This window comes from Stegostoma tigrinum, chromosome 30 (genome assembly GCF_030684315.1).
Source record: "Stegostoma tigrinum isolate sSteTig4 chromosome 30, sSteTig4.hap1, whole genome shotgun sequence".
Taxonomy (NCBI): domain Eukaryota; kingdom Metazoa; phylum Chordata; class Chondrichthyes; order Orectolobiformes; family Stegostomatidae; genus Stegostoma; species Stegostoma tigrinum.
In genome coordinates, this window is record NC_081383.1 from 26,743,827 (window position 1) to 26,768,328 (window position 24,502).

The 24,502-nt window shown below is 41.1% G+C and overlaps 1 protein-coding gene across 3 annotated transcripts; it reads right to left on the reverse strand.

Moving 5' to 3' along the window:
• Positions 1-458: 458 nt before the first annotated feature.
• cdc42se2 (CDC42 small effector 2) lies at positions 459-24,455 on the reverse strand. 3 transcript variants are annotated; one of them, XM_048559761.2, is made up of 5 exons: positions 24,125-24,455; positions 9,945-10,210; positions 7,911-8,015; positions 4,783-4,926; positions 459-714 (listed from the first exon to the last, which is right to left on the reverse strand). In XM_048559761.2, the coding sequence occupies exons 2-4, from the start codon at positions 9,996-9,998 to the stop codon at positions 4,825-4,827; spliced, it is 261 nt and encodes an 86-aa protein (XP_048415718.1). In that variant the 5' UTR covers positions 9,999-10,210; positions 24,125-24,455; the 3' UTR covers positions 459-714; positions 4,783-4,824. The 3 variants fall into 3 exon arrangements, with proteins under 3 accessions (XP_048415718.1, XP_048415717.1, XP_048415719.1); XM_048559760.2 differs by having other exon boundaries at positions 4,795-4,926; positions 24,125-24,454; XM_048559762.1 differs by lacking the exon at positions 24,125-24,455 and adding an exon at positions 16,664-16,682 and having other exon boundaries at positions 4,795-4,926.
• Positions 24,456-24,502: the final 47 nt, after the last annotated feature.

Below are 24,502 nucleotides of genomic sequence, written 5' to 3' on the forward strand. Positions count from 1 at the left end.
CTGTACATGTGCTATTACCAATGTCTGGCATTTTCTCCTGCAAAGTATGCATGCAGATGTGAGACAAGAACAGAAGTGACCTTGGCCAGAAGGTTCTCTGTAATTCAATGGCCCAAATTATCACTATGTCACAAGAAACTAGATACCAAAGTGAGCTCCTGGTGGGTAACTGGCCCCCACAGGAAATTCTAACCCAACCTCAGTGAAAGGCAACATTCTCATGAGTGGAAAGGTGTTAATTAAAAAGAAAATACCATTGAAATGTTTGTACCTTCTCATTAAGTCACCTGAACTTCTGCATCCCGCACAAGTTGCAAATCCACACTGAAATCCAAAATCTGATAGTTTTGTTATATAGATGGACTTTTCTTTTGAAGATATGAGATGCAACAATTAAACATCACTCTAAACACAGTCATTTCAGGGTTTATTGAGAGTCAAAAAATAAACCACACAAGGCCAAAAACACCTTCAATTTTATTGATTCAGGCAATCTTACAAAAAAAGACATACAGCTCAGTTCAAGAAATACAAGGGGCTGTTTCTTTGTAGATATAAGCTGGTATCAGGAGCAACAGGTTCCCTTCAAAGGAATGTGATCACTTTTAACACGATGCAGAGTTCTTTAACACTCAAAGCACAAACTTCATCTTGGCTTAGTTGACAGGGAAAGGCAATGATTCAGATGAATACTTTAAAGGAAGACAGAGGAATCTAGTGGGGGAAAAAAGAGAATCAATATCTAAATCATTTTAAGACGAAGGTCAAACATAGCAGTTTAGATGCCAGTCAGATCCCAGCTGTAAAAGATATATCTGGGTCAGATAAGGAAGTTATGTAAATGTTTAAAACTACATCAGAAAAAGAAAATTTCAATTAGACTGAAAACTCTAGGGGGGAAAAAAAAAGGTATTTTATAAGCCTACCCTTGCCTAATGTCATCACACAAGCATCTTCCCACAGGAAGTTACTTATTACAACAATAATTTGCATTTATAAAGCACATTTAACATAGTAAAATCTCCCAAAGGACACATGATCGAAAGCAGACAAAAAAACCAGACAAACACAAAGCCAAAGGAGGACTGAAGACCTAAAGTCTGGTCAATGGTAAGAAAATTAATTAACACAGAACATTGCAACACAGGAACAGGCCATTTGGCCCACTATGTCTGTGCTGACCATCAAGCCATGCTAAGCTACTACCATCAGCCTGCGTATGGTCCATATCCCCCTACTCTCTGATGAAGGGTCTAGGCCCGAAACGTCAGCTTTTGTGCTCCTGAGACGCTGCTTGGCCTGCTGTGTTCATCCAACTTCACACTTTATTATCCCTCTACTCCCTTTCTGTTCATGTGTCTGTCTAAATGCTGCCTAAACTTTGCTAATACATCTGCTTTTACATCGTCCCATGGCAGTGTGTTCCAGGGACCTACCATCCTCTGTGTAAAAAATACTTGCCTTGCACATCTTAAAATTTTCCTCTAAAGGAAGAGAGAGACATTTGGTGAGAAAGCGATAAGTCCAGAGACTGGATGGTTGAAGACACAACCCTCAATGGTGGACTGCATGAATTTGAAGATGCACGCTAAAGGTCGGAATTGAAGGAAAGCAAATTGCTCAGAGGTTTGTAGGTTTAGAGGAAGTTACATAGAAAAGCTGAGGCAATGAAGAAATTTGAACATGAGGATGAGAATTTTCAAATCATGGACTTGCACTGCCATTTAGAGAGCACTTGGTGCAAGTTAGGTTATGAGCATCAGGGTTTTGGATAAGCTCACATTTATGAGGGACTTGAGGATTGGAATAATCGATTTTGGAGTTACCAAAATTTAACAAAATTATTGATGGGTCCAACAGCAGATAGGCAGAGTGGGATCATCTTACAGAGTGGAAGAAGGTGATATTAGTAATGCAGAGGTTATGAGATTGGAAACTTATCTCAGTGTTAGTTAGGATATAAAAGCTACAAGTAGCTTCAAACATTGTCAGGGAAGGAGAAGGAAGAGGAAATGGTTTGTGACAGGAGCCAAAGACCAATTGCTCTGATGTTGCCAATGCTTATCTACAGGAAATGTTGACTCTAGATAACAGTCAAGTAACCCCAGTACACAGAGATAATGGACAGATGAAGCAAGATAGTGGTGAGATGACCTGGGCGTAGACAGTGTAGATGTGGGGGCTGACATCGTGCTTTGGATGCAATCATTAAGTGGTAGTCTAGAGAGGAGAAAGGGGAGCCAAGGATCCATCCTTTGGTGTCTTCAGAGAGAATGGTGAAGGGGCACAAAGGGATATATTGATGGAGACTGTCTGGCTAAGATTAGATAGATAAGGGTGCTACCAGAAAGGCATTGCCCCTCAGCTGGGGAATGGAGGTGAAGCGTTGGAGAAAGATGGTCACAGTCAACCATTTTACAGAATCTTCGTAGGAATCAAGGAATCTGGCTGATTTCTTTCCTTTTCCTATTGTGACTATGCTGGGGCGAATTCTAATGGTCAGCTATGATAAGTTGCTTGCAGAGTTTAGGAGTGGAACCATATATTCCTTGTTTGTAGCCATCAATGAGCAAATACTCTGAGCCATCAGGGAATACAGAGATCACAAAGAAACAAAGAGTTTCACTGTTGAGTTTGTGACAAGACAAATAAATATTTTTCTTTTACGTTACGTCGTCAGCTATGGCGCTGCAAAATATTAACCGTAATCACAACAAACAGGAAGCAGGCAATGGATTTTGGAATTTGTCAGATAATTACAAGATGACTGCTGTACTGGTCCAAACAAAATAATTTTAAAATTATACTTTAATTTTTGGCTATAAGTCAAACCAGATAAATAAGTTCTACCTTATGAAATTGCTTAATACATGTAACTCATGCAAATCAAAATAAGGCATGTTACAAAACTAATTTTCTTTTAATTGCTGATAAATCTCTGCATCGTAAGTATAAAAGTCACAATTGACTCAGTAATAAGGAATACTGCTACAATGTACCATTGTATACAGACACATTAACTTATTTGATACTATACATATTTGAAATAGTACCAAAGCATCTAAATACTAACTTACGCTAGTAAATCGCATGTGCCATTAGCTGTAATCAATTAATGAAATTTTCTTTCCAAATAAATAAATTACCAATAGAATTTTGAGATTCCAGCAATTCTTTATACAGTGCTACTTAGTGGTCATGACCTTCAACCTCATTGTGATAGTTGACACAGTAAAATTGAATAGGAGAAGTTACTACAGAAATTTGGACTGATAAATGTTCTCACCAAAGCATGACCATAAATTAATGATGAAACTAAGCTCTGTGGAAACAAAATGCATGTCCTAATTTAGATTACTATATAATGGTGGCACTAGAAACAGAAGTAACATCAGTGGGTCTGAAAATGTCACAGCAAAGAAATTTTAAAAATACTGTTTTGGAGCGCAAAATAAAATTAATAATGAACCAAACAAACTTACTATAAAAACAATTTTCAGGCCTATCTAAGTCCATACTATTTGTGGAATTTGTTTCCATCCTCAAAAGCTCTTCCAATGCATTGGGTGATCGTGGTAATGAGCTAAATAGACCAGAAGAGGTTAGGTTTGTATTAAGTCTTTTTCAGTTGGGACTGCTTCCAGCAATCAGGGGAGGTGGAGTTCTTCAGGTTTTAAATTATATCTGCCATTGGGCTTTATTATGGATACACCTCCTGCGGCGTGAGAGTTAAACCTGAACTTCTGGTCTAGAGATTGGAATGCTACCTTATGTGACCCATGATCACCTAAATGTACATGAAAAGCGTAGCAAAGATCTGGGAGCAGATGTACATAAATCATTGAAGGTTGTGGAACAAATTGGAAGAGTGGTTAAAGAATGCAGCATCCTAGGCTTTGTTAAGGGGAACAGAGTAGAAGAACAAGGAATTTACGTTATGCTTACATAAAACATTAGTTCAGCTTCAATCTGGTTCTGGGCACCATGCTTTAAGAAAGTTCTAAAGGTATTAGAGAGAGTGCAGAAAAAATTCTTAATAAATCAGAGATGAATTATTACAGCTACCTAGATGGGCTGGAGAAGTTGGGACTGTTTTCTTCAAAGAGATGATTGAGAGAAGATTTGATAGATATATTCAAAATCATGAGAAGATTGACCAGGGTAGTTGGGAAAAATCATTCCTGCCGGTGGTAGGATTCAGTTCAAGAGGAAACAGGGCTAAGGAAATTGGCAAAATAAGCAATGGAAAAATGAGGAGAAGCTTTTTTGTCTCGCATGTAAATAGCATTTGGAATGCATCGCCTAAGAATGTGATGGAGGCAGGTTCAATCAAGGAAATTAAGGGAAGATTGGAATATTATCTGAAAAGGATGAATATGCAGGGCTATGGGGAGAAAAATCAAGAATGCCACTAGATGCAGTGCTCATTCGGAAAGCAGGCACAGACATGATAGGCCAAATGGCCTCCTTCTATATTCAATGAAGCTGTGGTTCAAAGATAAAACCAGACATAATGGCCATGCCCTCCCCATGGTTTCATATTTTGCCATGACTCAAAGTGGAATGATGAAGATTGGACATGCAGGTGAGTAGCCTGATGAATTGTACCTTAACAAGAATCAGCACTTCCTGCAGTGAAGCAGAGAAAACAGAACAATTGCTCAAGTAGATGGTGATATTTCTCAAATGTGTTTACCCAAGTTCAGTAATTCAGCACCAAATAATAATGATATTTATTACATGGTTTTATTTGAGTCTCTAATTAAGAATACAGATACTTACAAATGGATTTACCTGAGTTATGCAACAGTTAGACGAATAACACTATGATGCTGCTGTATCAATAAGTTGCATTGTTTGAATACTAATTGGCACTGTGTCACTGTAGCCACCCTTAGACTGCATTTGGCCATGTACATCAATCATCTGTGTCAGAAAAAAAAACAGTAAGAGTATAGGAACTCTGGTTAATGTAACATTGCACTGTCAAAACTCACCATCTGTAGCTTTTATTCTAAATTGTTTTCTGAATACTGCACTCTTTCACTTTATCTTGTTCACAATTCAAGCTTTTTTTAAATACAAAGGATCAGGTCTAACTTCTGACTCGTTCATTAAGTCAATTTGTTGACAGCTCATTTACCACTTTCCGCAGTAAAGGTTAGGCAGAAATGGAGATACCAGGTTTACTCTACATCCTATATCATATTTGAGGTACATTAATTGATCTTAGTACCTTCTGCTTGAGCATAACAAAATCTAAGATCATCCTCCAGTGACCCTTGCTGAACTATTTGATATCAGTTTAAGTGTGGGACGTTCTCTGAACTGGACAGACATACTAATTTTCTGAACTCACACATGAAGCCACTTAGATAGAACTGGAAGCATACCCCAACATGAGTCACTACCTTAAGGAGAGGAAGGGAAGAAGTCAAGGAGGAAGTCTTGTTTTAATTATAAATCTGGTGGTTTGCACTATCACAGCTAGGTGGAGCCATTACACTATTTCAGGATCAGAAAGGAAGGTATTCAAGAATTCTCCCATGCATTGGTTGCATATTCCATGCCTGAAAATCTAGAGGTACAGTGTTAATTACAGAACCTTTCACTTGCTTTGGCATCTTTGACACATGAATTGTAAGTGCGAACAAAGCCTCAAAGTGGAGGGATTCTGTGTTTGTTGCTCTGCCTTCACAAACTCTCAGCTGTTCTTAATATTGCATGTCATGCTCTCCCTCTGGCCCCAACACTAAAAGCCATGCCTTCAACTGCCTTGGACCCACATTCTCAAATTACGAAGCCCCTGACACTTACACTCTCCCTTTTGAAATATCCTTAAAGTACATCTCCTTGGTCAATCTTTAGATGACTTTTTTCCTAATAACTTCTTCTTTCAGTTTAGCTTTTAACTTTTCTTCACTCCCCTGTGAAGCCACTTGGGATGTTCTGCTACATGCAAATAGTGGTGCTTGGACCATTTGTATTCTAACAAGTGCTTACTATAGAGGGCATAAATTGGTTTGTTGATAGGACTTTAAACTATCAAACAAGGAAGGTAAGGGTTCAACCAAATGTATTACTAAACTAAAGATAAGAAAAATTGAGACACGAGCAGAAGAACAGGATATAAAAAGAGATAAAAATCAGAGAATGGAAAAGGTCATGTGAAGTAATAAGTACATGATAAACATAAAACTGGTAATGAAAAATAACCTCATTATATTTACTGCATAGCAGCATAACAGTGACAAGGGCAACTGCAGTCAATAATTAAAAGTGAATAAGTACTGTTGGTATAATAAGGATACTGGAAACAAAGCTGTAGACAGAACCAGCTTGCAAGTTAAATATTACAGACTTTCATGCATTTTGAAAGAGAATAAAGGAGTGGTTTGCTATACTAATCAAATACAATGGCAGAAGCAAGACATGGCATAACTAAGAAAGAATCCAAATAGATTAAGACAAAAAGGAAGGAATCAGCCAAACTATTCAGGATACAATACAGAGCACAGAATGGCACGAATTAACAGGAAAGTAAAATAGATAGGTATAAATGAAATGAACAGAACGAATTGAATCATAGGAGACTTCAACTGTCCACAAGTAAACTGGCAAGGAGATGACAATCTGAAGGAAATCAGATTTTTACATTTTGTACAAGTTTCTGATGCACTTATAAAATTGGGACAAGTGAAGAAGCAAATGTGAAAGAACACATGGGGGGAAAAATCAAAACTGAACTCTTTGGGTAATGATCGAGAACAACGTAGACAGTGCTAAAAGTGAACTAATAGAAGAATATCTTATATTTATGTAGCACTTTTAACATAATGATCCATCCCAAAGTGCTTCTCAACAGCATTATAATAAAAAGTTTGACATCAAGTCACATAACGAGATATTAGAGGCCGAGCGGTATAATTACAGGTGGCGAGGTATAGAAAGGAACTTCCAAGCAACAGAGTCCAGGCAAGTGAATGTGTAGCTACAAACAGTGATGTGATTACAACTGGAAATTCTCAATAAACCATAACTAGATGAGTGCAGATATCTCAGATGGTTTTGGAACTGTGGATGTGCTAATTGAGATGATGCAAATGATTTGAAAACAGATATGAGAATTTTAAAGCCAAAAAAATTGCTTGACTGGGAATCAATTGCAGTCACAGGATTGACTGGTGAATGACACTTGGAAGAAGTTAAGACACTGGCAGAGTTTTGGATGTATTCAAGTTTGTGGACAGTAGAATGTGGGAGAGCAGCCAAATGCGAACAGACTGATTTCATCTCAGGGGAGAGTAATGAAGTCACCATTTTAATCAGAAATGAACTTCCAATTGCATATTCATGCCAGCAGTAAGCTCATATTTCCACCTCCAACAACATTGCTTGATTTGATGCTTTTCTCTGCTCATGTGTTATTGAAATCCTCATTCATGTCTTTACCTTCTAGGTGACTATTTCAATGCAGTCTCCCTCTATCTATCTGTGCAACCGAATCCAGCTCAAAGTACTCCAGAACACCTATAGGTGGATTTGGAACAGGAGTCAGAAACAATGCCTTTATTCTCCTCCATATTTAAATCAGAGGAAATTTCTGCTTATAATTTTAAAGTGAAAGGCAAGAGGTTTGGAGGGGATTTGAGGAAAAACATTTTCACCCAGAGGGTGGCAGGGATCTGGAATATACTTGAGAGAGTATTTGGCCCTGGAAACTTCAACCTTTAAAAAATTACTTGGATGAGCACTTGAAGTGTCATAACATTTAAGGCTATGGACCCAGTCTTACAGACAAGAAGGAATAGTCTGGGAAAATGTCAGACGTGTAAATATCAAAAAGGACAATTAAGACAAGGATATAACGACTAACGGCTGAGCAAGAATACCATATTAGAAACACTTACAGAGCTCATTCGATCCCCGAACATATCTCCGGCCCCCATGTGTGATGTGTGAACAAAATTTGTCGGCTCTCCTATCATACTCCTGTCTATCCGCCTCCGTCTTTTCTGTCAAAACAGATGTCAAGATCCGGAGTGAGGTCCAGCACTATTTTAATATATAGATGTGACACTGGTAAAACAATGAAGTTCCATAAATTACCATGAATATTTAGGCCAATTAATGCAATCAAGCACAAAAAATGCTCTCATGATTTAAGATCTATCCTACCTAAATATGATTACTATAAAATCAGTCCAGTCTGTGTAGAAAATATTTTAAACATAATGAACTACTGGCTTTAGAAATAGTAGAAGTGTTAGTAATCATTTTCCAAAATTCTGTATATTCTGGAATAGTTCCTACAGTTGGAAGGTAATAATGCAACCCCACTAGTTAAGTTAGAAGGGAGAGAGAAAATAGATCACTGCTGACCTGTTAGCCTGACATCAGTCATAGGGGAAATGTAGAATCTATGATAAAAGATGTGACAAACTTGACACTTGAAAAATAAAGGTATAACCATGCAGTATCAACATGGATATAAAGAAAGGAAAATCAGGCTCTAAAAACCTGTTCGTATTTTTGAGGACATAACTAGCAGAATAGAGAAGGGTAAACAATGGATGAAATATATTTGGATTTTCATTATGGTTCCACAAAGGTTAGTAAGCAAAATCATTCCACATGAAATTAGCAGGAATATGCTGGCATGGATTTGAGAACTGGTTAACGGACTTAGAACAGACATTAGGAACAAACAGTTCTTAACCACAGATCAGCAGATAGCAATGGTATGGTCCTACAGCAGTGTTCAGTGCTTGAGTCCAGCTATTCACAATCTATTTCAATAATTTAGATGTGGGAACCAAGTTTGCTGATCACACAAAACCAGAAAGGAATGAGAGTTGTAAGGAGGATGCATAGAAGTTTCTGGGGATTTAGATTGGCTAAGCAAGTGGGCACGAAAACTGTGAACAAAATACAATGTCAAAAATGTGAAGTTATCCACTTTGGCAAGAGAAACAGAATATACAGTATTTCTCATATGAGTGTGTTTGGGAAGTGTCGATGTCCAAAAGAGACCTGGGTGCTCTTGTTCCTAAATACCTGAAAGCTAACACACAAACTGAAATGGTACGCTGGCCTTTATTGAAAGAAGATTTGAGTAAAGGAGTAAAGAAGTCATACTGTAATTGTATACAGCCTTGATGAGTCAGAATCTGAAATACTGTGCACAGTTTTGGTCATCTCGCCCAAGGAACAATACACCATATAAGGAGTGCAACAAAGGCTCACCGGATGTATCTCTGGGATGGCAATATTGTCTTTTAACGAGAGTATAAGGGGACTGAGCTCATATCCTCCAGAGTTTAGAATATGGAAAGTGATCTCATTGAAGCATACAAAATTCTTACAGGGCTCAACAGGGAATTTGCAGGATGGCTGTCTCCCCTGGCTGGAGAGGTCTAAAACCAGAGGCTTGAGTCTCAGAATAAGAGGTAGATGAAGAGGAATTTCTTTACTTAGAGGGTAGCGAATATTTGAAATTCTCTATGAAGGATGGCTGTGGAGGCTCAGTCTTAGAGTATATTTTTAGATATTAACAATATCACAGGCTATAGGAATAAGAAAATGGCATTGAGATAGAAGATCAATCATGACCTAGTCGGAATGTGAAGCAGGTTTAAAGGGCTAAATGAGTGACTTCTGCTCATATTTCTTATATTCCCAAATAAGCATAACAGACATTATATGCATCATAGATAGTTAGCGTTTTAATATCCCTCACCATATCCCTAAAAAAGACATAACTGTGAATACCAAAGAACATCCTAGATTACAAAGCCAAGAGTGTAAGTTCCATTCTAATTTCTGCCCCTTCTCTTTTGTGAGTATAGAATATCCTACTGAAATCAATTAACATGGCTCTATGCTATGATAAATTCAGTAAACAGTTCGTATATAGGATTCATTTATTTAAGAAATACACTTACTGGCTGAGGTTGTTCTGCAATACAGCAGTTAAAACATAACCAGAATTCACTCATTGTCACAAACTATTTTGCTGCGTTTGATAAATCCAAACCTATGTTAATAGGTCCTAAAGAAATCTAGGCAGGGGATGTGGATGTTGCAGAATGCCCAAGTACTTGTGCCGTCAATTTCACGTTCGGTAATTTCTTGGTTATCAATATTCCAACAGCAATTGTTTCTCCTACCGATATTATTGGTGTGTATTGCCAATATTGCTGTAATCAAGCTGCAGAAACAAAATAAATGCTTGCATTAGGGATATTTTATATAGTTTTAGTTTTGTATTTTAGTCTTATATAATCAAGCAACCAAAACCACACAGTTTCTATGTTAACTTTAAAAACCAGAAATGTCAAGTAGTGACATTTATACAAAGATATCATGTAATACAGCAAAGTTCTACTTTCAATCTTAATTGTGCTCAGCTAGCTAATGTGAGACACCAAAGCATATGGGGAGTTATAGTTGGTTTTGCTGTCTGTGAAACTGCAAAGATGAAAATATAGTTTGACTCCTGCTTAGTAATGAATGATCCTGTTAGGATGCAGCTGTGTGACAGTGGTTCAGTTCTGAAGTTCCGATTCCACAGAATCAGTGGCTGGGAACATTATTTAAAATGAATACAAGCACTGCTACGGAACTTAAACATCGGGGAAAGTAAATTTTAAAGAACTTGCATTTTTGTGAGAACACACAAGGAGCCAAACATCAGTGAAAACTGGCGCAGAAGAATTAGTCTGAAATGGGGAACTTATACCTTAATCAAAGTAAACATCCAATGAACACACACTCCAGTGAGAGCAAACACAGAGAACCTGAACCCCATTGAGAACCAACAGAGAGAAACCCAACACTTGGGACAGTCAGTATCGAGGTTCCCCATCTCCAGTGAGAGTCATTTTCCGGGAAACAAAATTTTCAGTAACAGTCAGCACATGTGGAACTAAATAGGAGTGAAAACATAGGCAACAAATCCACAGTTCTTGGGAAGCAAATCCCTGACAGGGTCACTCCTCTAGGAGAGAAGAAAGTAATAGTAAAAGAAAATCTAAATAATAAAATCAGTGAATAATTAGTAAATAGTAGTCTTACTTATGAATTCTATCAAATTTCTGTGAACAGCATCACTGTCAGAAAAATAAACCACGTAAGCTTCCACCCATGCATTTCACTTGCAGACTCTCTACAGCAATATCCTAACTTAACTAGGCAGCACAGCTTACAGTTCCAAATGGATGTTGTCCCTCTGACTGTCGGACAGGACTCTGGAGAGTTTCTTAGTGAATGGATTTTTATCTGATTGCAGAATCCATGGGAAGCTGTATTTTCCACAGGGAAATGTTTTCGTAACATGCCCCATGACTCAGATATTCACAGTATGTGTCAGTGTCTCTACAAAGTACTCTTTATCCAGTCAGTCAGACATTTGTGGTAAATGCTGGAATATTGAAAACCATATCTTCCATAAAAGAACTTTTAATTGTTAGACCATACAGTTCACAATATTAAATAATGTTGAACTCCAGAACACATTGATTGCAGATATTTCTTTCGTAATTTATTTGTAACACTAAACAAAGCTAGTTCTTTTGCTGAATCACACCCATCAAGTCAGCTGGTGCCGCAAATTAGAGTAAGATCTTAATAAAATTTGAGACTCCCTCATTCTGAAGTTATGAGCAAACATTTCTCGTCTGTTAGATCATAACCAGATTATTGGGTCATTTCACACTGACAAGACTGCATTCTGGAAAACCATATGAAAACTAAAGTTGGGAATTTTCACTTTTAAAAAATCTATTTGCTTTGTATAAAAATAGACATCAAAAGCACAGAAAATAGGAATGACAATAGGTCATTCAGCCCTTCGAGCCTGCTCCACCATTTCATATGATCATCCTACTTGGTTCCCTGTTCCCACTTTCACCCAATAGCCTTTGACCCCTTTAGGCATAAGAACTATAACTAACTCCTTCTTGAAAACACTATATAACAACATATGCAATTTTTAGAAATATGTTTTCATCTATTTTCTCAAATTAAAGCAATAGATCCTGTTGGGTTACTGTCGCAAAGGGACAGTCACACCTCTTCTACTGGGATAACTCTTTCCATGGATATTCTTTACCAAGATTTGGAACCTTTTTATGGTGATGCTGTCCCTGAAGAACAGTCACTCTTCCTCAAAGCAACAAGAACAACTGGTCAGTGATAGTGATCAGGTGACGAAACCTTGCTTCTATTTTCCTTTCGTAACTGATGAAAGATGTATTCAGTATAATGTCCCTATTGCTGTTATTAGCGATCAGCTAATCCAACAGACTGTGAAAGGAGATAACAAGTGTAGAGATGGATGAACACAGCAGACCAAGCAGCATCAGAGGAGCAGGAAAGCTGATGTTTCGGGCCTAGACCCTTCTTCAGAAAATATTATCTCAAATTCTCCAGCATCTGCAGTTCCTACTATCTCTGAAACGACTGTGAAAGGAACTTAGCACATTTTTGCATGACTTGGGACTCATTAGATAAACTCACTGAGTCATAGGGAAAGTTCTGGAAATTTCTAGTGTTGCACATACATATGTTGGAACATCTCTGCATTTATAAATAGGTGAAAGAGTAGAATCCCAAATACTGGGATTGCAGTATTTGCACTGTAGGCCAAATTGAAATTAATACCCTGTTTTTAATGTGAGCTCATCGATAACAGTTATTCTGTTTCTGTAAGATTTTCCTCCAGAAATGCCATCCGAGGAATTGAAACAAAAGTTGACTGTCCATACCTGAATTAAAAATGGGTCATTTTGAATGAAACCCTCATTGCAATTCAATTTTCTACTTATGTAAAGTTCTGTTACCATGGAGATGAGTATTGTGCACAAAAGGAACTGTAATTCTGAGATAAGTTATTTTAAAACTACAGGAAATTTAAAATTAAAACAGAAAACACTGGAAACAGAAGATAGCTCCACCGGCAACTTGTCTCCTTGCTTTTCAGATGTGTTCTGGTTTGTACTTTATATTTGTTCCAAATTCAGACTACTTTATATCATTAAGTTGAGAAACATTTTGCTGATTCCAATTTAGGTAAAGCATCCTCAATACCTTCTCTGATCCTGACACAGGTTGGATATCTTCAGTAACACCAAGTCACTCAAAAACATAACCCGATCCCATTATAGCCATAGATGTGAATCCCCTCCAGACAGAAGAAATCTCAAGCTCATTATTGCAGAGCTGAACATAGAACAGAGAACAGAGAACAGGCCCTTCAGCCCACGATGTTGTGCCGACCATTGATCCTCATGTATGCACCCTCAAATTTCTGTGACCATATGCATGTCCAGCAGTCTCTTAAATGTGCCTAATGACCTTGCTTCCACAACTGCTGCTGGCAACGCATTCCATGCTCTCACAACTCTGTGTACAGAACCCGCCTCTGACATCCCCTCTATACTTTCCTCCAACCAGCTTAATACTATGACCCCTCGCGTTAGCCATTTCTGCCCTGGGAAACAGTCTCTGGCTATCAACTCTATCTATGCCTCTCATTATCTTGTATACCTCAATTAGGTCCCCTCTCCACCTCCTTTTCTCCAATGAAAAGAGTCCGAGCTCAGTCAACCTCTCTTCATAAAATAAGCCCTCCAGTCCAGGCAGCATCCTGGTAAACCTCCTCTGAACCCTCTCCAAAGCATCCACATCTTTCCTATAATAGGGCGACCAGAACTGGATGCAGTATTCCAAGCGCAGGCTAACCAAAGTTTTATAGAGCTGCAACAAGATCTCATGACTCAAACTCAATCCCCCTAGCGAGTTTTGAGAAGATTTGTAGCTCAGGTTGAGGTTCTGGATGTGAGTTTGCTCGCTGAGCTGGAAGGTTAGTTTTCAGTCACCATTCTAGGTAACATCATCAGTGAGCCTCCGACGAAGCGCTGGTGTTATGTCCCGCTTTCTATTTATCTGGTTACGTTTCCTTGGGTTGGTGATGTCATTTCCTGTTCTTTTTCTCAGGGGATGGTAGATGGGCTCCAAATCAGTGTGTTTGTTGATGGAGTTCCGGTTGGAATGCCATGCTTCTAGGAATTCTCGTGCATGTCTCTGTTTGGCTTGTCCTCGGATGGATGTGTTGTCCCAATCAAAGTGGTGTCCTTCCTTATCTGTATGTAAGGATACGAGTGATAGTGGGTCATGTTGTTTTGTGGCTAGCTGCTGTTCATGTATCCTGGTGGCTAGCTTCCTGCCAGTTTGTCCAATGTAGTGTTTGTTACAGTTTGCCAACACTACATTGGACAAACCGGCAGGAAGCTAGCCACCAGGATACATGAACATCAACTAGCCACAAAACAACATGACCCACTATCACTTGTATTCTTACATACAGATAAGGAAGGATACCACTTTGATTGGGACAACACATCCATCCTAGGACAAGCCAAACAGAGGCATGCACGAGAATTCCTAGAAGCATGGCATTCCAACCGGAATTCCATCAACAAACACATTGACTTGGAGCCAATCTACCGTCCCCTGAGAAAAAGAACAGGAAATGACATCACCAACCCAAGGAAACCTAACCAGATAAATAGAAAGCGGGACATAACACCAGCGCTTCGTCTGAGGCTCACTGATGATGTTACCTAGAATGGTGACGAACGCCTGAAAACTAACCTTCCAGCTCAGCGAGCAAACTCACATCCAGAACACAATCCCCTGCTAATGAAAGCCAAAACACCATATGCTTTCTTAGCGACCCTGTCCACTTGGGTGGCGATTTTAAGGGATCTATGTATCTACACACCAAGATCCCTCTGTTCCTCCACACTGCCAAGATTCCTATCCTTAATCCTGTACTCAGCTTTCAAATTCGACCTTTCAAAATGCATCACCTCGCACTTATCCAGATTGAACTCCATCTGCCACCTCTTAGCCCATCTCTGCATCCTGTCAATGTCCCGCTGCAGCCTACAACAGCCCTCTATACTGTCAACGACACCTCCAACCTTCGTGTCTTCTGCAAACTTGCTGATCCATCCTTCAATCCCCTCATCCAAGTCATTAATAAAAATTACAAACAGTAGAGGCCCAAGGACAGAGCCCTGTGGAACACCACTCACCACTGACTTCCAGGCAGAATATTTTCCTTCTACTACCACTCGCTGTCTTCTGTTAGCCAGCCAACTCTGCATCCAGACAGCTAAGTTCCCCTGTATCCCATTCCTCCTGACCTTCTGAATGAGCCTACCATGGGGAACCTTATCAAATGCCTTGCTGAAGTCCATATACACCACATCCACAGCTCGACCCTCATCAACTTTTCTAGTCACATCCTCAAAGAACTCGATAAGGTTTGAGAGGCATGACCTGCCCCTCACAAAGCCGTGTTGACTGCATTTAATCAAGCCGTGCTCTTCCAGATGGTCATAAATCCTATCCCTCAGAATCCTTTCTAACAGCTTGCAAACAACAGACGTGAGACTTACTGGTCTGTAATTGCCGGGGATTTCCCTATTTCCTTTCTTGAAGAGAGGAATTACATTTGCCTCTCTCCAGTCCTCAGGTACGACTCCAGTAGAGAGCGAGGATGCAAAGATCTTCGCAAGTGGCTAAGCAATTGCGTTTCTCATTTCCCAAAGCAGCCGATGACAAATCTGGTCCAGGCCTGGCGACTTGTCAATCTTAATGTTTGACAAAATTTTCAGCACATCAGTGTCCTCTATCTCTATCCATTCCAGCATGCACACCTGCTCTTCAAAGGTTTCATTCACTACAAAGTTTGTTTCTTTCGTAAAGACAGAAGCAAAAAACTCATTTAGGGCTTCCCCTACCTCCTCAGACTCCACACACAAGTTCCCTATGCTATCCCTGATCAGCCCTACTCTTTCTTTGACCATTCTCTTATTCCTCACATAAGTGTAAAATGCCTTTGTGTTCTCCCTAATCCGTTCTGCCAAGCCTTTCTCATGCCCCCTCCTGGCTCTCCTCCGACCATTTTTGAGCTCTTTCCTCGCCTGCCTGTAATCCTCTAGAGCTGAGCTTGACCCTAGCTTCCTCCACCTTATGCAAGCTACCTTCTTCCTTTTGACGAGAAGCTCCACTGCTCTCGTCATCCAAGGTTCCTTTATCTTACCCCTTCTTGCCTGTCTCAGAGGGACATATTTATTCATCACTCGCAACAACTGTTCCTTAAACAGTCTCCACATGTCTCCATTATGATGGACCATAATATCGTTCAGTCTCAAGAAACTTGTAAATTTCCATTATACAATACCACACTGATCCAATACAGCAATAATGTTAATTAATTAACCCAAGATCTCTGCAAGTAACCAATCTATTTTTAAAAGTTTTAAATCTTGTTGGCCACTTCAATGGCTCAGCCAATCTAGACAATGAGGAATTAAACCTTAAAAACCCGGAGTCAGTTTACATCATCTGAAGAAATTACAGAGTCTTTACAATTTGTCTCTGCAAAATCGGAAAGATAGGGAAAAGTAGCCATGGTTCAATCACACTCAGAATCACTGGATTATGACAGGCTGAATTACCACCAACTGCACTATGAAGTTCACATCACTTCTCCAAATGAGCATTTCATTTAGTGCCATTTTCTTGCCCATAATCCTGAACATTGTTCTTTTGCATTTAACAGTCTTTTCAAAGTCTCCAATAAACCTACCTCTAGCACACTCACAGGCAGTACATTTCAGGAGCAAAAACAGAAATCGCTGGAGAAACTCAACAGGTCTGGCAGCATCTGTGGTGAGAAAACAGTGTTAATGTTTCAAGTCCGATGATCCTTCTTCAGAACTGATTGTAGCCAGGAAAATGTTGGTATATATGCTGAAGATGAAGTGGGGAATAGGCAAGGAGTAAACAATAGGTGGAGATGGAGCTCAGAGAAAGAAAGAAAACAGTTGTTGGGCAGTTAGGTAATGCTCAGCCTGGGAGAATCAATAGCTGCCGCTGAGGTCCATAAGTAGCTGACAATGGGTGGCTGTGGTAACCCATGTGATGGCAAGGCCCGGTGTGTGGGACTTGGGAGAAGGACATGGAAGAATGTGCTCAAGCCCCAAGCAGAAAATGAGATGCTGTTCTTCCTGAGCCTTGCTAATGCCCTGCTGCAAGCCTGAGTCAGGGATGTTGGCCAGGGATTGAAGCAGCAAGCAACAGGAAGTTCAGGGTCATTTCTGTGGAAAGAACACAGATATTCTGAAAAGTGGTCACTCAGACTGTCCCCAAGGCAGAGCACATAGTATGTGAGGTGAATACAGTAGACTAAATTGAGTGAAGAGCAGGTAATTCACTGCTTCATCTGGAAAGTGTGCCTGGGACCTTGGATACTGAGGTGGGAAGAAGTAAACAGGCAGGTGTTAAACTTTCTGCAATTTCATCAGAAGGTTCTATGGGGGTGTGAGGAGTCATTGACAGTGGAGCAGGAGTGAACGAAGGTGTCCTGACGGAACAATCCCTGCAGACGGCTGACAAGGGAGGAGAGGGAAGGGAACATGTGTCTAATGGTGGCATACTGTTGGAGGTGGAGGAAATGGAGGCTAATGGTCCTTAGGTTGTGGATGCTGGTGGGGTGATAAGTGAGGATCAGGGGACTCTATCGGTGTAGTGGGAGAGAAAACCAAGGGTGAGGGCAGAAGTGTGACAGATGAGTCAGACACAGCTGATGGCCTTGTCAAGCACTGTGAAGAATCCTCAGTTGATGAAGAAGGCGGACATTTTGGAGGCTCCCTTGTAGAAGGTGGCATTGTCAGAACAGATGTGATGGAGATAGAAGAACTGGGAGAATGGACTAGAGTCTTTACAGGAAGCAGGGTATCAGGGTATATAGTCCAGGTAACTGTGTGAGTCAGTGAGTTTATAGTGGATATTCATAGCCAACCTTTCCCCAGAAATGAAAACAGTGATGTCGAGGAAGGGAGGAAGGAGTCAGAGATAGACTAGGTGAAGGTGAGAGCAGGATGGAAATTGGAAGTGAAATAGATAAACTTTTCCAATTCTGGACAAGAGACAGCACAGGATCACTTGTGTCATTGATGTACCTGAGAAAGATTTGCAGGAGTTAAAATGAGATATTGTTCAAAGTGAGTACAAACTTGACCAGTTGGAGGAAGATGGTGGTAGATGGGGACAGTTCAAGTCTTTTTTCCAGGAAGAAGCGGACAACCCGAGACCATCCTGATAGGGGATGGACATATAAAAGGATTGCATGTTCACGGTGAAGAGGAGGCAGCTGGAGCCTGCAACTAGAAATTCTGAAATTGGCGTTAAGCATTAGAAGAATCAAGGATACGAGGGAAGGGGAGAAAAAAATTGAGTCAAAGTTGAAGAGAGAATTCCTGAGGCCAGGAGCAAACAGAAACAATGGGTCTGCCCTGGCAATCCTATTTGTGGCTTTTGGGAAGGAGGCATGGCTACGTACAAACTATGAGCTTCAAGGCAATGGGGACGAGACCACCAGATTAAAACAAGATTAGTGACCACTGTGATCACAATAGCCTTCAATGGTCCACGAGGATAAGAAGAGATGTCCAAGAGCTGATATTCAGCATCTCGTTTTCTGCTTGGGGATCCTGCCGTCTTCAGGGCTTGATGTTAAGTTCATTAATTTTTGGGGCCTGAGCACCTTCTTCTACGTCCTCCCAACCCTCACATTCCAGGCCTTATCATCATCACGTGGGCTGTTACACAACCAACCCATTGTCAGTTACTCATGGTACCCATTTACAGTTGTTTATTCTCCCCAGGCTGACAATTAACCATTTTTTTCTCTGCCCATCTGCTGTTGCCTCACTCTGAGCTCCATCTCATCTTCAGCATATAGACCAAGCTTTTCCTAGGCACAATCACTCCTGAAGAAAGGTGACTGGACCTAAAAGGTTAACTCTGCTTTCTCTCTCCAGATGCTGTCAGACCTGCTGAGCTTCTCCAGCAATTTCTGTATTTGTTTCAGCTTTACAGCATCCACAGTTTTTTTGGTTTTCTTGATTGATTTGCTTTATTATTATTCACATGTACCGAGATACAGTGAAAAGTATTATCTTGCATGCTAACTAAGCAGATCATACCTTACGCAAGTACACCAGGGTGATAGAACTGAATACAGAATATAATGTTACACTACAGAGAAGAAGCAGCGAAAGATCAACACTCACGAATGAGGGGTTTGTTCATAAGTCTGATAATAGCAGAGAAGAAGCTGTTCTTAAATCTGTTGTTATGTTTTCAAATTTTGTACCTTCTGCCGGATGAAAGGGAGGAAGACATTATAACAGGAGTGGGAGGAGTCTTTGGTTATGTTGGCTGCTTTCCAGAGACAGCAGGAAGTGTAAACCGAACTTGTACCTGTTTAGTACATTTCAGATCCTAACCGCTCACTGCAATGAAAAAGCTTTTTCTCATTTGTTTTTGCACCTTTTGTAAATTACTTTACATCTGTGCCTTCCACTGTCTATCCTTTTCCAAATGGAAACAGTTTCTCCCTAGCCACACTGTACAAACTCCACAATTTTCAACACCTCTTTTAGAGCTACTTTCAGCCTTGTCTTCTCCAAGAAAACAGACCAATTTCTACAATTCTTCATGACATAAGTTTTCCATGCCTGGGAATTCTTGTAAAGTTCTTCTGCATTCTCTCCAATGGGTTCAGATCCTTCCTAAAGTGTGGTACCCAGAACCGTACAAAATATTTCAACTTAGATCCAACTAATGTCTTACACAGGGTTCAGCATAACTACCTTGCATCCTCTACTACTACTAATAAAGCCCAGAATAGATTTTGCTCTATAAATCGCTCTCCCCGCCTGTAATAACTTGTGCACATTTACATGCAGATTCCTCAGCTATTGTACATATTTTCTAGTTGTAGTACCCTTTAGTTTACAGTGTTATCACTTCACACTTCTCCACATTGAACCTAACTGCCACCTAACTGCCCCATCCACCAACTTGCTAACATTCATAACTCCATAAAATGTGGTGCAGAGGTAAACCATTTGTCCTATCAACTCAATGAGATGATGGTTGATCTGACAATCCTCAATTTCACTTTCTTGCTCTTTCCTATACTCCCAGATTCCCTTATTGATAAATAAAGTCCATCAGTCTGTCTCAGCCTTGAATATTCTTTATGATATAGCCTCAACAGCTCTCTACAGTAAAGAATCCCATGGAATCACTGTTCTCCGACAGAGAAAATTCCTCTCATTTGTCTTAAATGGGAAACTCCTTACTCACAATCATGAAAAAGGCAGTCCAGGAGGGCGCATCCAGGATATGAATCTAGGATCTATTGTCTACTAATTTATTGAGTCAAAGTCATAGAGTTTTACAGCACAGAAAGAGGCTCTTTGGCCCACTGGATCCATATCAGTTAGTCATCAAACATCCATCTACTCTAACTCCATTTCTACCACGTGGTCTGTAACCCCATGTGCTATGGCATTTCAAATGTACCTTTAAACAGTTCTTAATGTCTTGAGGATTTTCATCTCTACCACCCTTTCAACAGTGAGTTCCAGACACCCACAATCCTTATTTTCCTCTAATCCCCTCTAATCCTTCTGGTCCTTACCTTCAGATTGTACCCCCTGGTTATTGACTCCCTAGGGGAAAACATTTCTCCTTATCTACACTGTCTAAGCCACTCAGAAATTTGTACACCTCAGTCCTCCTCCAGCCTTTTCTGTTTTAAGGAAAGTAACTTATGGTCTTACAACCGTAACCTATACAGGCTCTCTTCATTGCTGAGCCATACCAGCAAAAGCAACATCCTGGTGAATCTCTCTGCATGTTCCCTAATGCAATCATATATTGTGGTAATCAGAACTGCACCTAGTTGCCCAGCTGTGGCCTAACATTATATACAGTTCCAACATACTCTTTGCTTTTGTACTTAACACTGTAATTGATAAAACAAGTATCCCATATGCCTTATTAACCACCTTATGTACCTGTCCTGCCACCTTTAAAGATCCAATGGTCATGCACACCTTGGTTCCACTGATCCTTTGTACTTGCTAGGGTTCTACCATTTAACATGTATTCCCTCCCTAGTTAGTCATCCCAGAATACATCACACTTACCACATCACTAATTTACATGTCAATAGCTAAATTACTGATCATACCTCTTGCATTAAAGAATGTACACAAAAAAAAGCTAGGGAGACAGCACCAAATTGTGAGATACACCATTGGATCAAGTCTTCCAGTCACAAAAACACCTTTTGACTATCACACTCTGATTTCTGCCACCAAGCCAATTTTGAATCCAATTCACCACACTGCCTTGGATCCCATGGGCTCTTAATTTATTAACAGTTTGCTTTGTTAGACCTGCCAAAAGCCTTACTGAAGTCCACGTAGACTAGATCAACTGCACTACCCTCATCGACACTACCTCATCACCTCCTCAAACAATTAAATCAAATTTGTTAGAGTTGATTTCCCCCACTAAAAACCACTTACACCTCCTCCCTCTCAATGTTTTTGTTCTTGAACAAATTGATAAAGTTGCTGGAAAAGCCCAGCAGGCCTGGCAGCATCTGTGAAGGGAAAAAACAGTTAACGTTTCGGGTCCGGTGGCCCTTCCTCAGAACTGTGTTTACAGCATCCACAGTTTTTTCAGTTGTTAATTTATTCAGGTTTATCACAGGTCCCCTCCTCGACTTCTGAACTTAAATTGTTCTTTTCTGTAGTGAATACAGATGCAATGTACTCATTAAAAAGCTCAGCTATGTCTTCTGGCTCCACAGATTGCCACTTTGGTCACTACTGGGTTCAACTCTTTTCTCTACAGTACACAATTCACTACACATCCCTAAGCAATGACTGTAGATATTTAACTAACATGTTTGGGTAAGTAACACATCTCTGGAGCAGGCAGAACTTGAACCTGGACCTTCTGGCCAGCATTCTAAGTTGCATGGCTGTGCTACAGGTCTCGTACACGCTGACTGGCATGCCTTTGCATTGACATTTGCATGCAAACGTTGCTACCAAATACAGACCTTGGAGATCTGGGCAACTGGAAAAAGAATTATTGGGGAAACATAGCATCGGGTCTAGATGTAGGGACACTACCACTGCACCACAAGAGTCCTCAAACAAATCAGGCGTCTTGACAAGCAAGATAACAAGGTGTAGAGATGGATGAACACAGCAGACCAAACAGCATCAGAGGAGTAGGAAGGCTGACGTTTCGGGCCTAGACCCTTCTTCAGAAATGGGGGAGGTGAAGGGGATTCCGAAATAAATAGGGAGAGGGGGGAGGCAGACAGAAGATGGATAGAGGAGAAGATAGGTGGAGAAAGACAGACAGGTCAAAGATGCAGGGATGGAGCCAGTAAAGGTGAATGCAGGTGGGGAGGTAGGGAGGAGATAGGTCAGTCCAGGGTGTACGGACTGGTCTAGGGGGCGGGATGACGTTAGTAGGTAGGAGATGGGGGTGGGGCTTGAGGTGGGACGAGGGGATGGGGGGGGAGGAAGGACAAGTTAGGGAGGCAGGGACAAGCTGGGCTGGTATTGGGATGCAGTAGGGGGAAGAGGAGATTTTGAAGCTCGTGAAGTCTACATTGATACCATTCGGCTGAGGGTTCCGAAGCGGAATGAGTTGCTGTTCCTGCAACCTTTGGGTGGCATCGTTGTGGCACTGCAGGAGGCCCAGGATGGACATGTTGTCTGACGAATTGGAGGGGGAGGTGAAATCGTTTGCGACTGGGAGGTGCAGTTGTTTAGTGAGAACTGAGCATAGGTGTTCTGCAAAGCGGTCCCCAAGCCTCCGCTTGGTTTCCCCGATATACAGGAGGCCACAACGGGAACGGCAGATGCAGTATACCACATCAGTAGATGTGCAGGTGAACACCTGCTTGATGTGGAAAGTCTTCTTGGGACCTTGGATGGAAGTGAGGGGCGAGGTGTTGGGGCAGGTGTAGCACTTCCTAAGGTTGCAAGGAAAAGTGCTGGGTGAAGTAGGGCTGGAGGGGAGTGTGGAGCAGACAAGGCAGTCATGGAAAGTGGTCCCTCCGAAAAGCAGATAAGGGTGGGGAGGGAAAAATGTCTTTGGTGGTGGGGTCAGAATGTAGATGGCGGAAGTGTCGGTGGGTGATGTGTTGGATCTGGAGGTTGGTGGGGTGGTACATGAGGATGAAGGCGATTCTGTTTTGGTTGTTATTGCAGGGAGGGGGTGTGAGGGATGAGCTGTGCTGACAAGCGAGTCAGTTACAAAATGGAGAAACCAAAAGAACTGCGGACGCTGTAAATCAGGAACAAAGACAAGTTGCTGGAAAAGCTCAGAGGTCTGGCAGCATCTGTTAAGGAAGAGTTAATGTTTCAGGTCCAATAACCCAGAGAACTTTGGCACTAATTCCTACTACCTCTCATATGCTAAGCGAATATTCTACCATTTGAGATAACAAGGTGTAACAGCTGGATGAACACAGCTGGCCAAGCAGCAGAGGAGCACAAAGGCTGACGTTTCAGGCCTGAAGAAGGGTCTGGGCCCGAAACGTCAGCCTTCCTGCTCCTCTGATGCTACTTGGCCTGCTGTGTTCATCCAGCTCTACACCTTATTATCTCAGATTCTCCAGCATCTACAGTTCCTACTATCTCATTCTACCATTTGAACTGTCATTCTAATGTTCCGCACTACCCTCCTCACAGTTTCCAATGCTTTCAAATGCTGAAATCCCGTTCTTGACCCCTATCCGGATTGAATACAACTCGTCTGTGTTGCCCCCTTTTTGTAAACACAATCACACAATTCATCGAGATAATATTATGCTACCAAGTACCCGAGAAACACAGTCGTGCAAGAAAAATAACCTACAAAAGAGGAAGTGAGAACATACCAAACAGAGATGAAAATTCTATTGCGCATTTTATCATCTAACTGAATAATCTTTTAATTACACGTAGAAAAGACTCGAAAAGATGTCAGATTACAAGCAAACTTCACTGGATCACAATTTAGCCAAGGCCTTAGTTCATACTGGATATTTCTGATCTACGACCATAAAGTAGGAAGTACAGTTGCTCTTTATCTGACCTCAGCAGTAAAATTATCCCGAATCCCCATTTCAGAGGGACAGGGACGCAGTAATTAAATACATTCACATACATACACGCACCTCAATGACAATCTTCTGACAGTGCGACAGACCCCGGCTAACGGACGGACAGGACAGGCCCCGGCTCCGGCTCCGGCTCCAGGGGGTGGGGGAGGGACAAGACGGAAGAAGGGAAACGATAGGCCCCGGCTCCGGAGGTGGAGCAAGGGACAGGATAGGGCAGGCCTCGGCTCCAAAGGGTGGGGGAAGAGACAAACCAGGACAGGTCCCCGCTACTAGGGGTCGGAGGAACGAACCAGACCAGGTCCTGGCTCCTATTCGTGGGGGTGGGGAGAGGGAAGAGACAGGACTGGCCTCGGCTAACGGCCGCTGCTGGCCCCGCCCCCTGCCGTTGCGGTATGCCTCCCTCTGACTGGTTAGTCCCTCCGTCAATCACAG

Bases quoted from the DNA above. Each gene is read 5' to 3' on its own strand.
- cdc42se2 (XM_048559761.2), bottom strand. From the start codon at position 9,998: ATGAGTGAATTCTGGTTATGTTTTAACTGCTGTATTGCAGAACAACCT. The intron at 8,016-9,944 runs GTAAGTGTATTT...CTGTTTTGACAG, and splicing joins TTGCAGAACAACCTCAGCCA to AAAAGACGGAGGCGGATAGA. The intron at 4,927-7,910 runs GTAAGTGTTTCT...TTTCTGACACAG, and splicing joins TCGGGGATCGAATGAGCTCT to ATGATTGATGTACATGGCCA.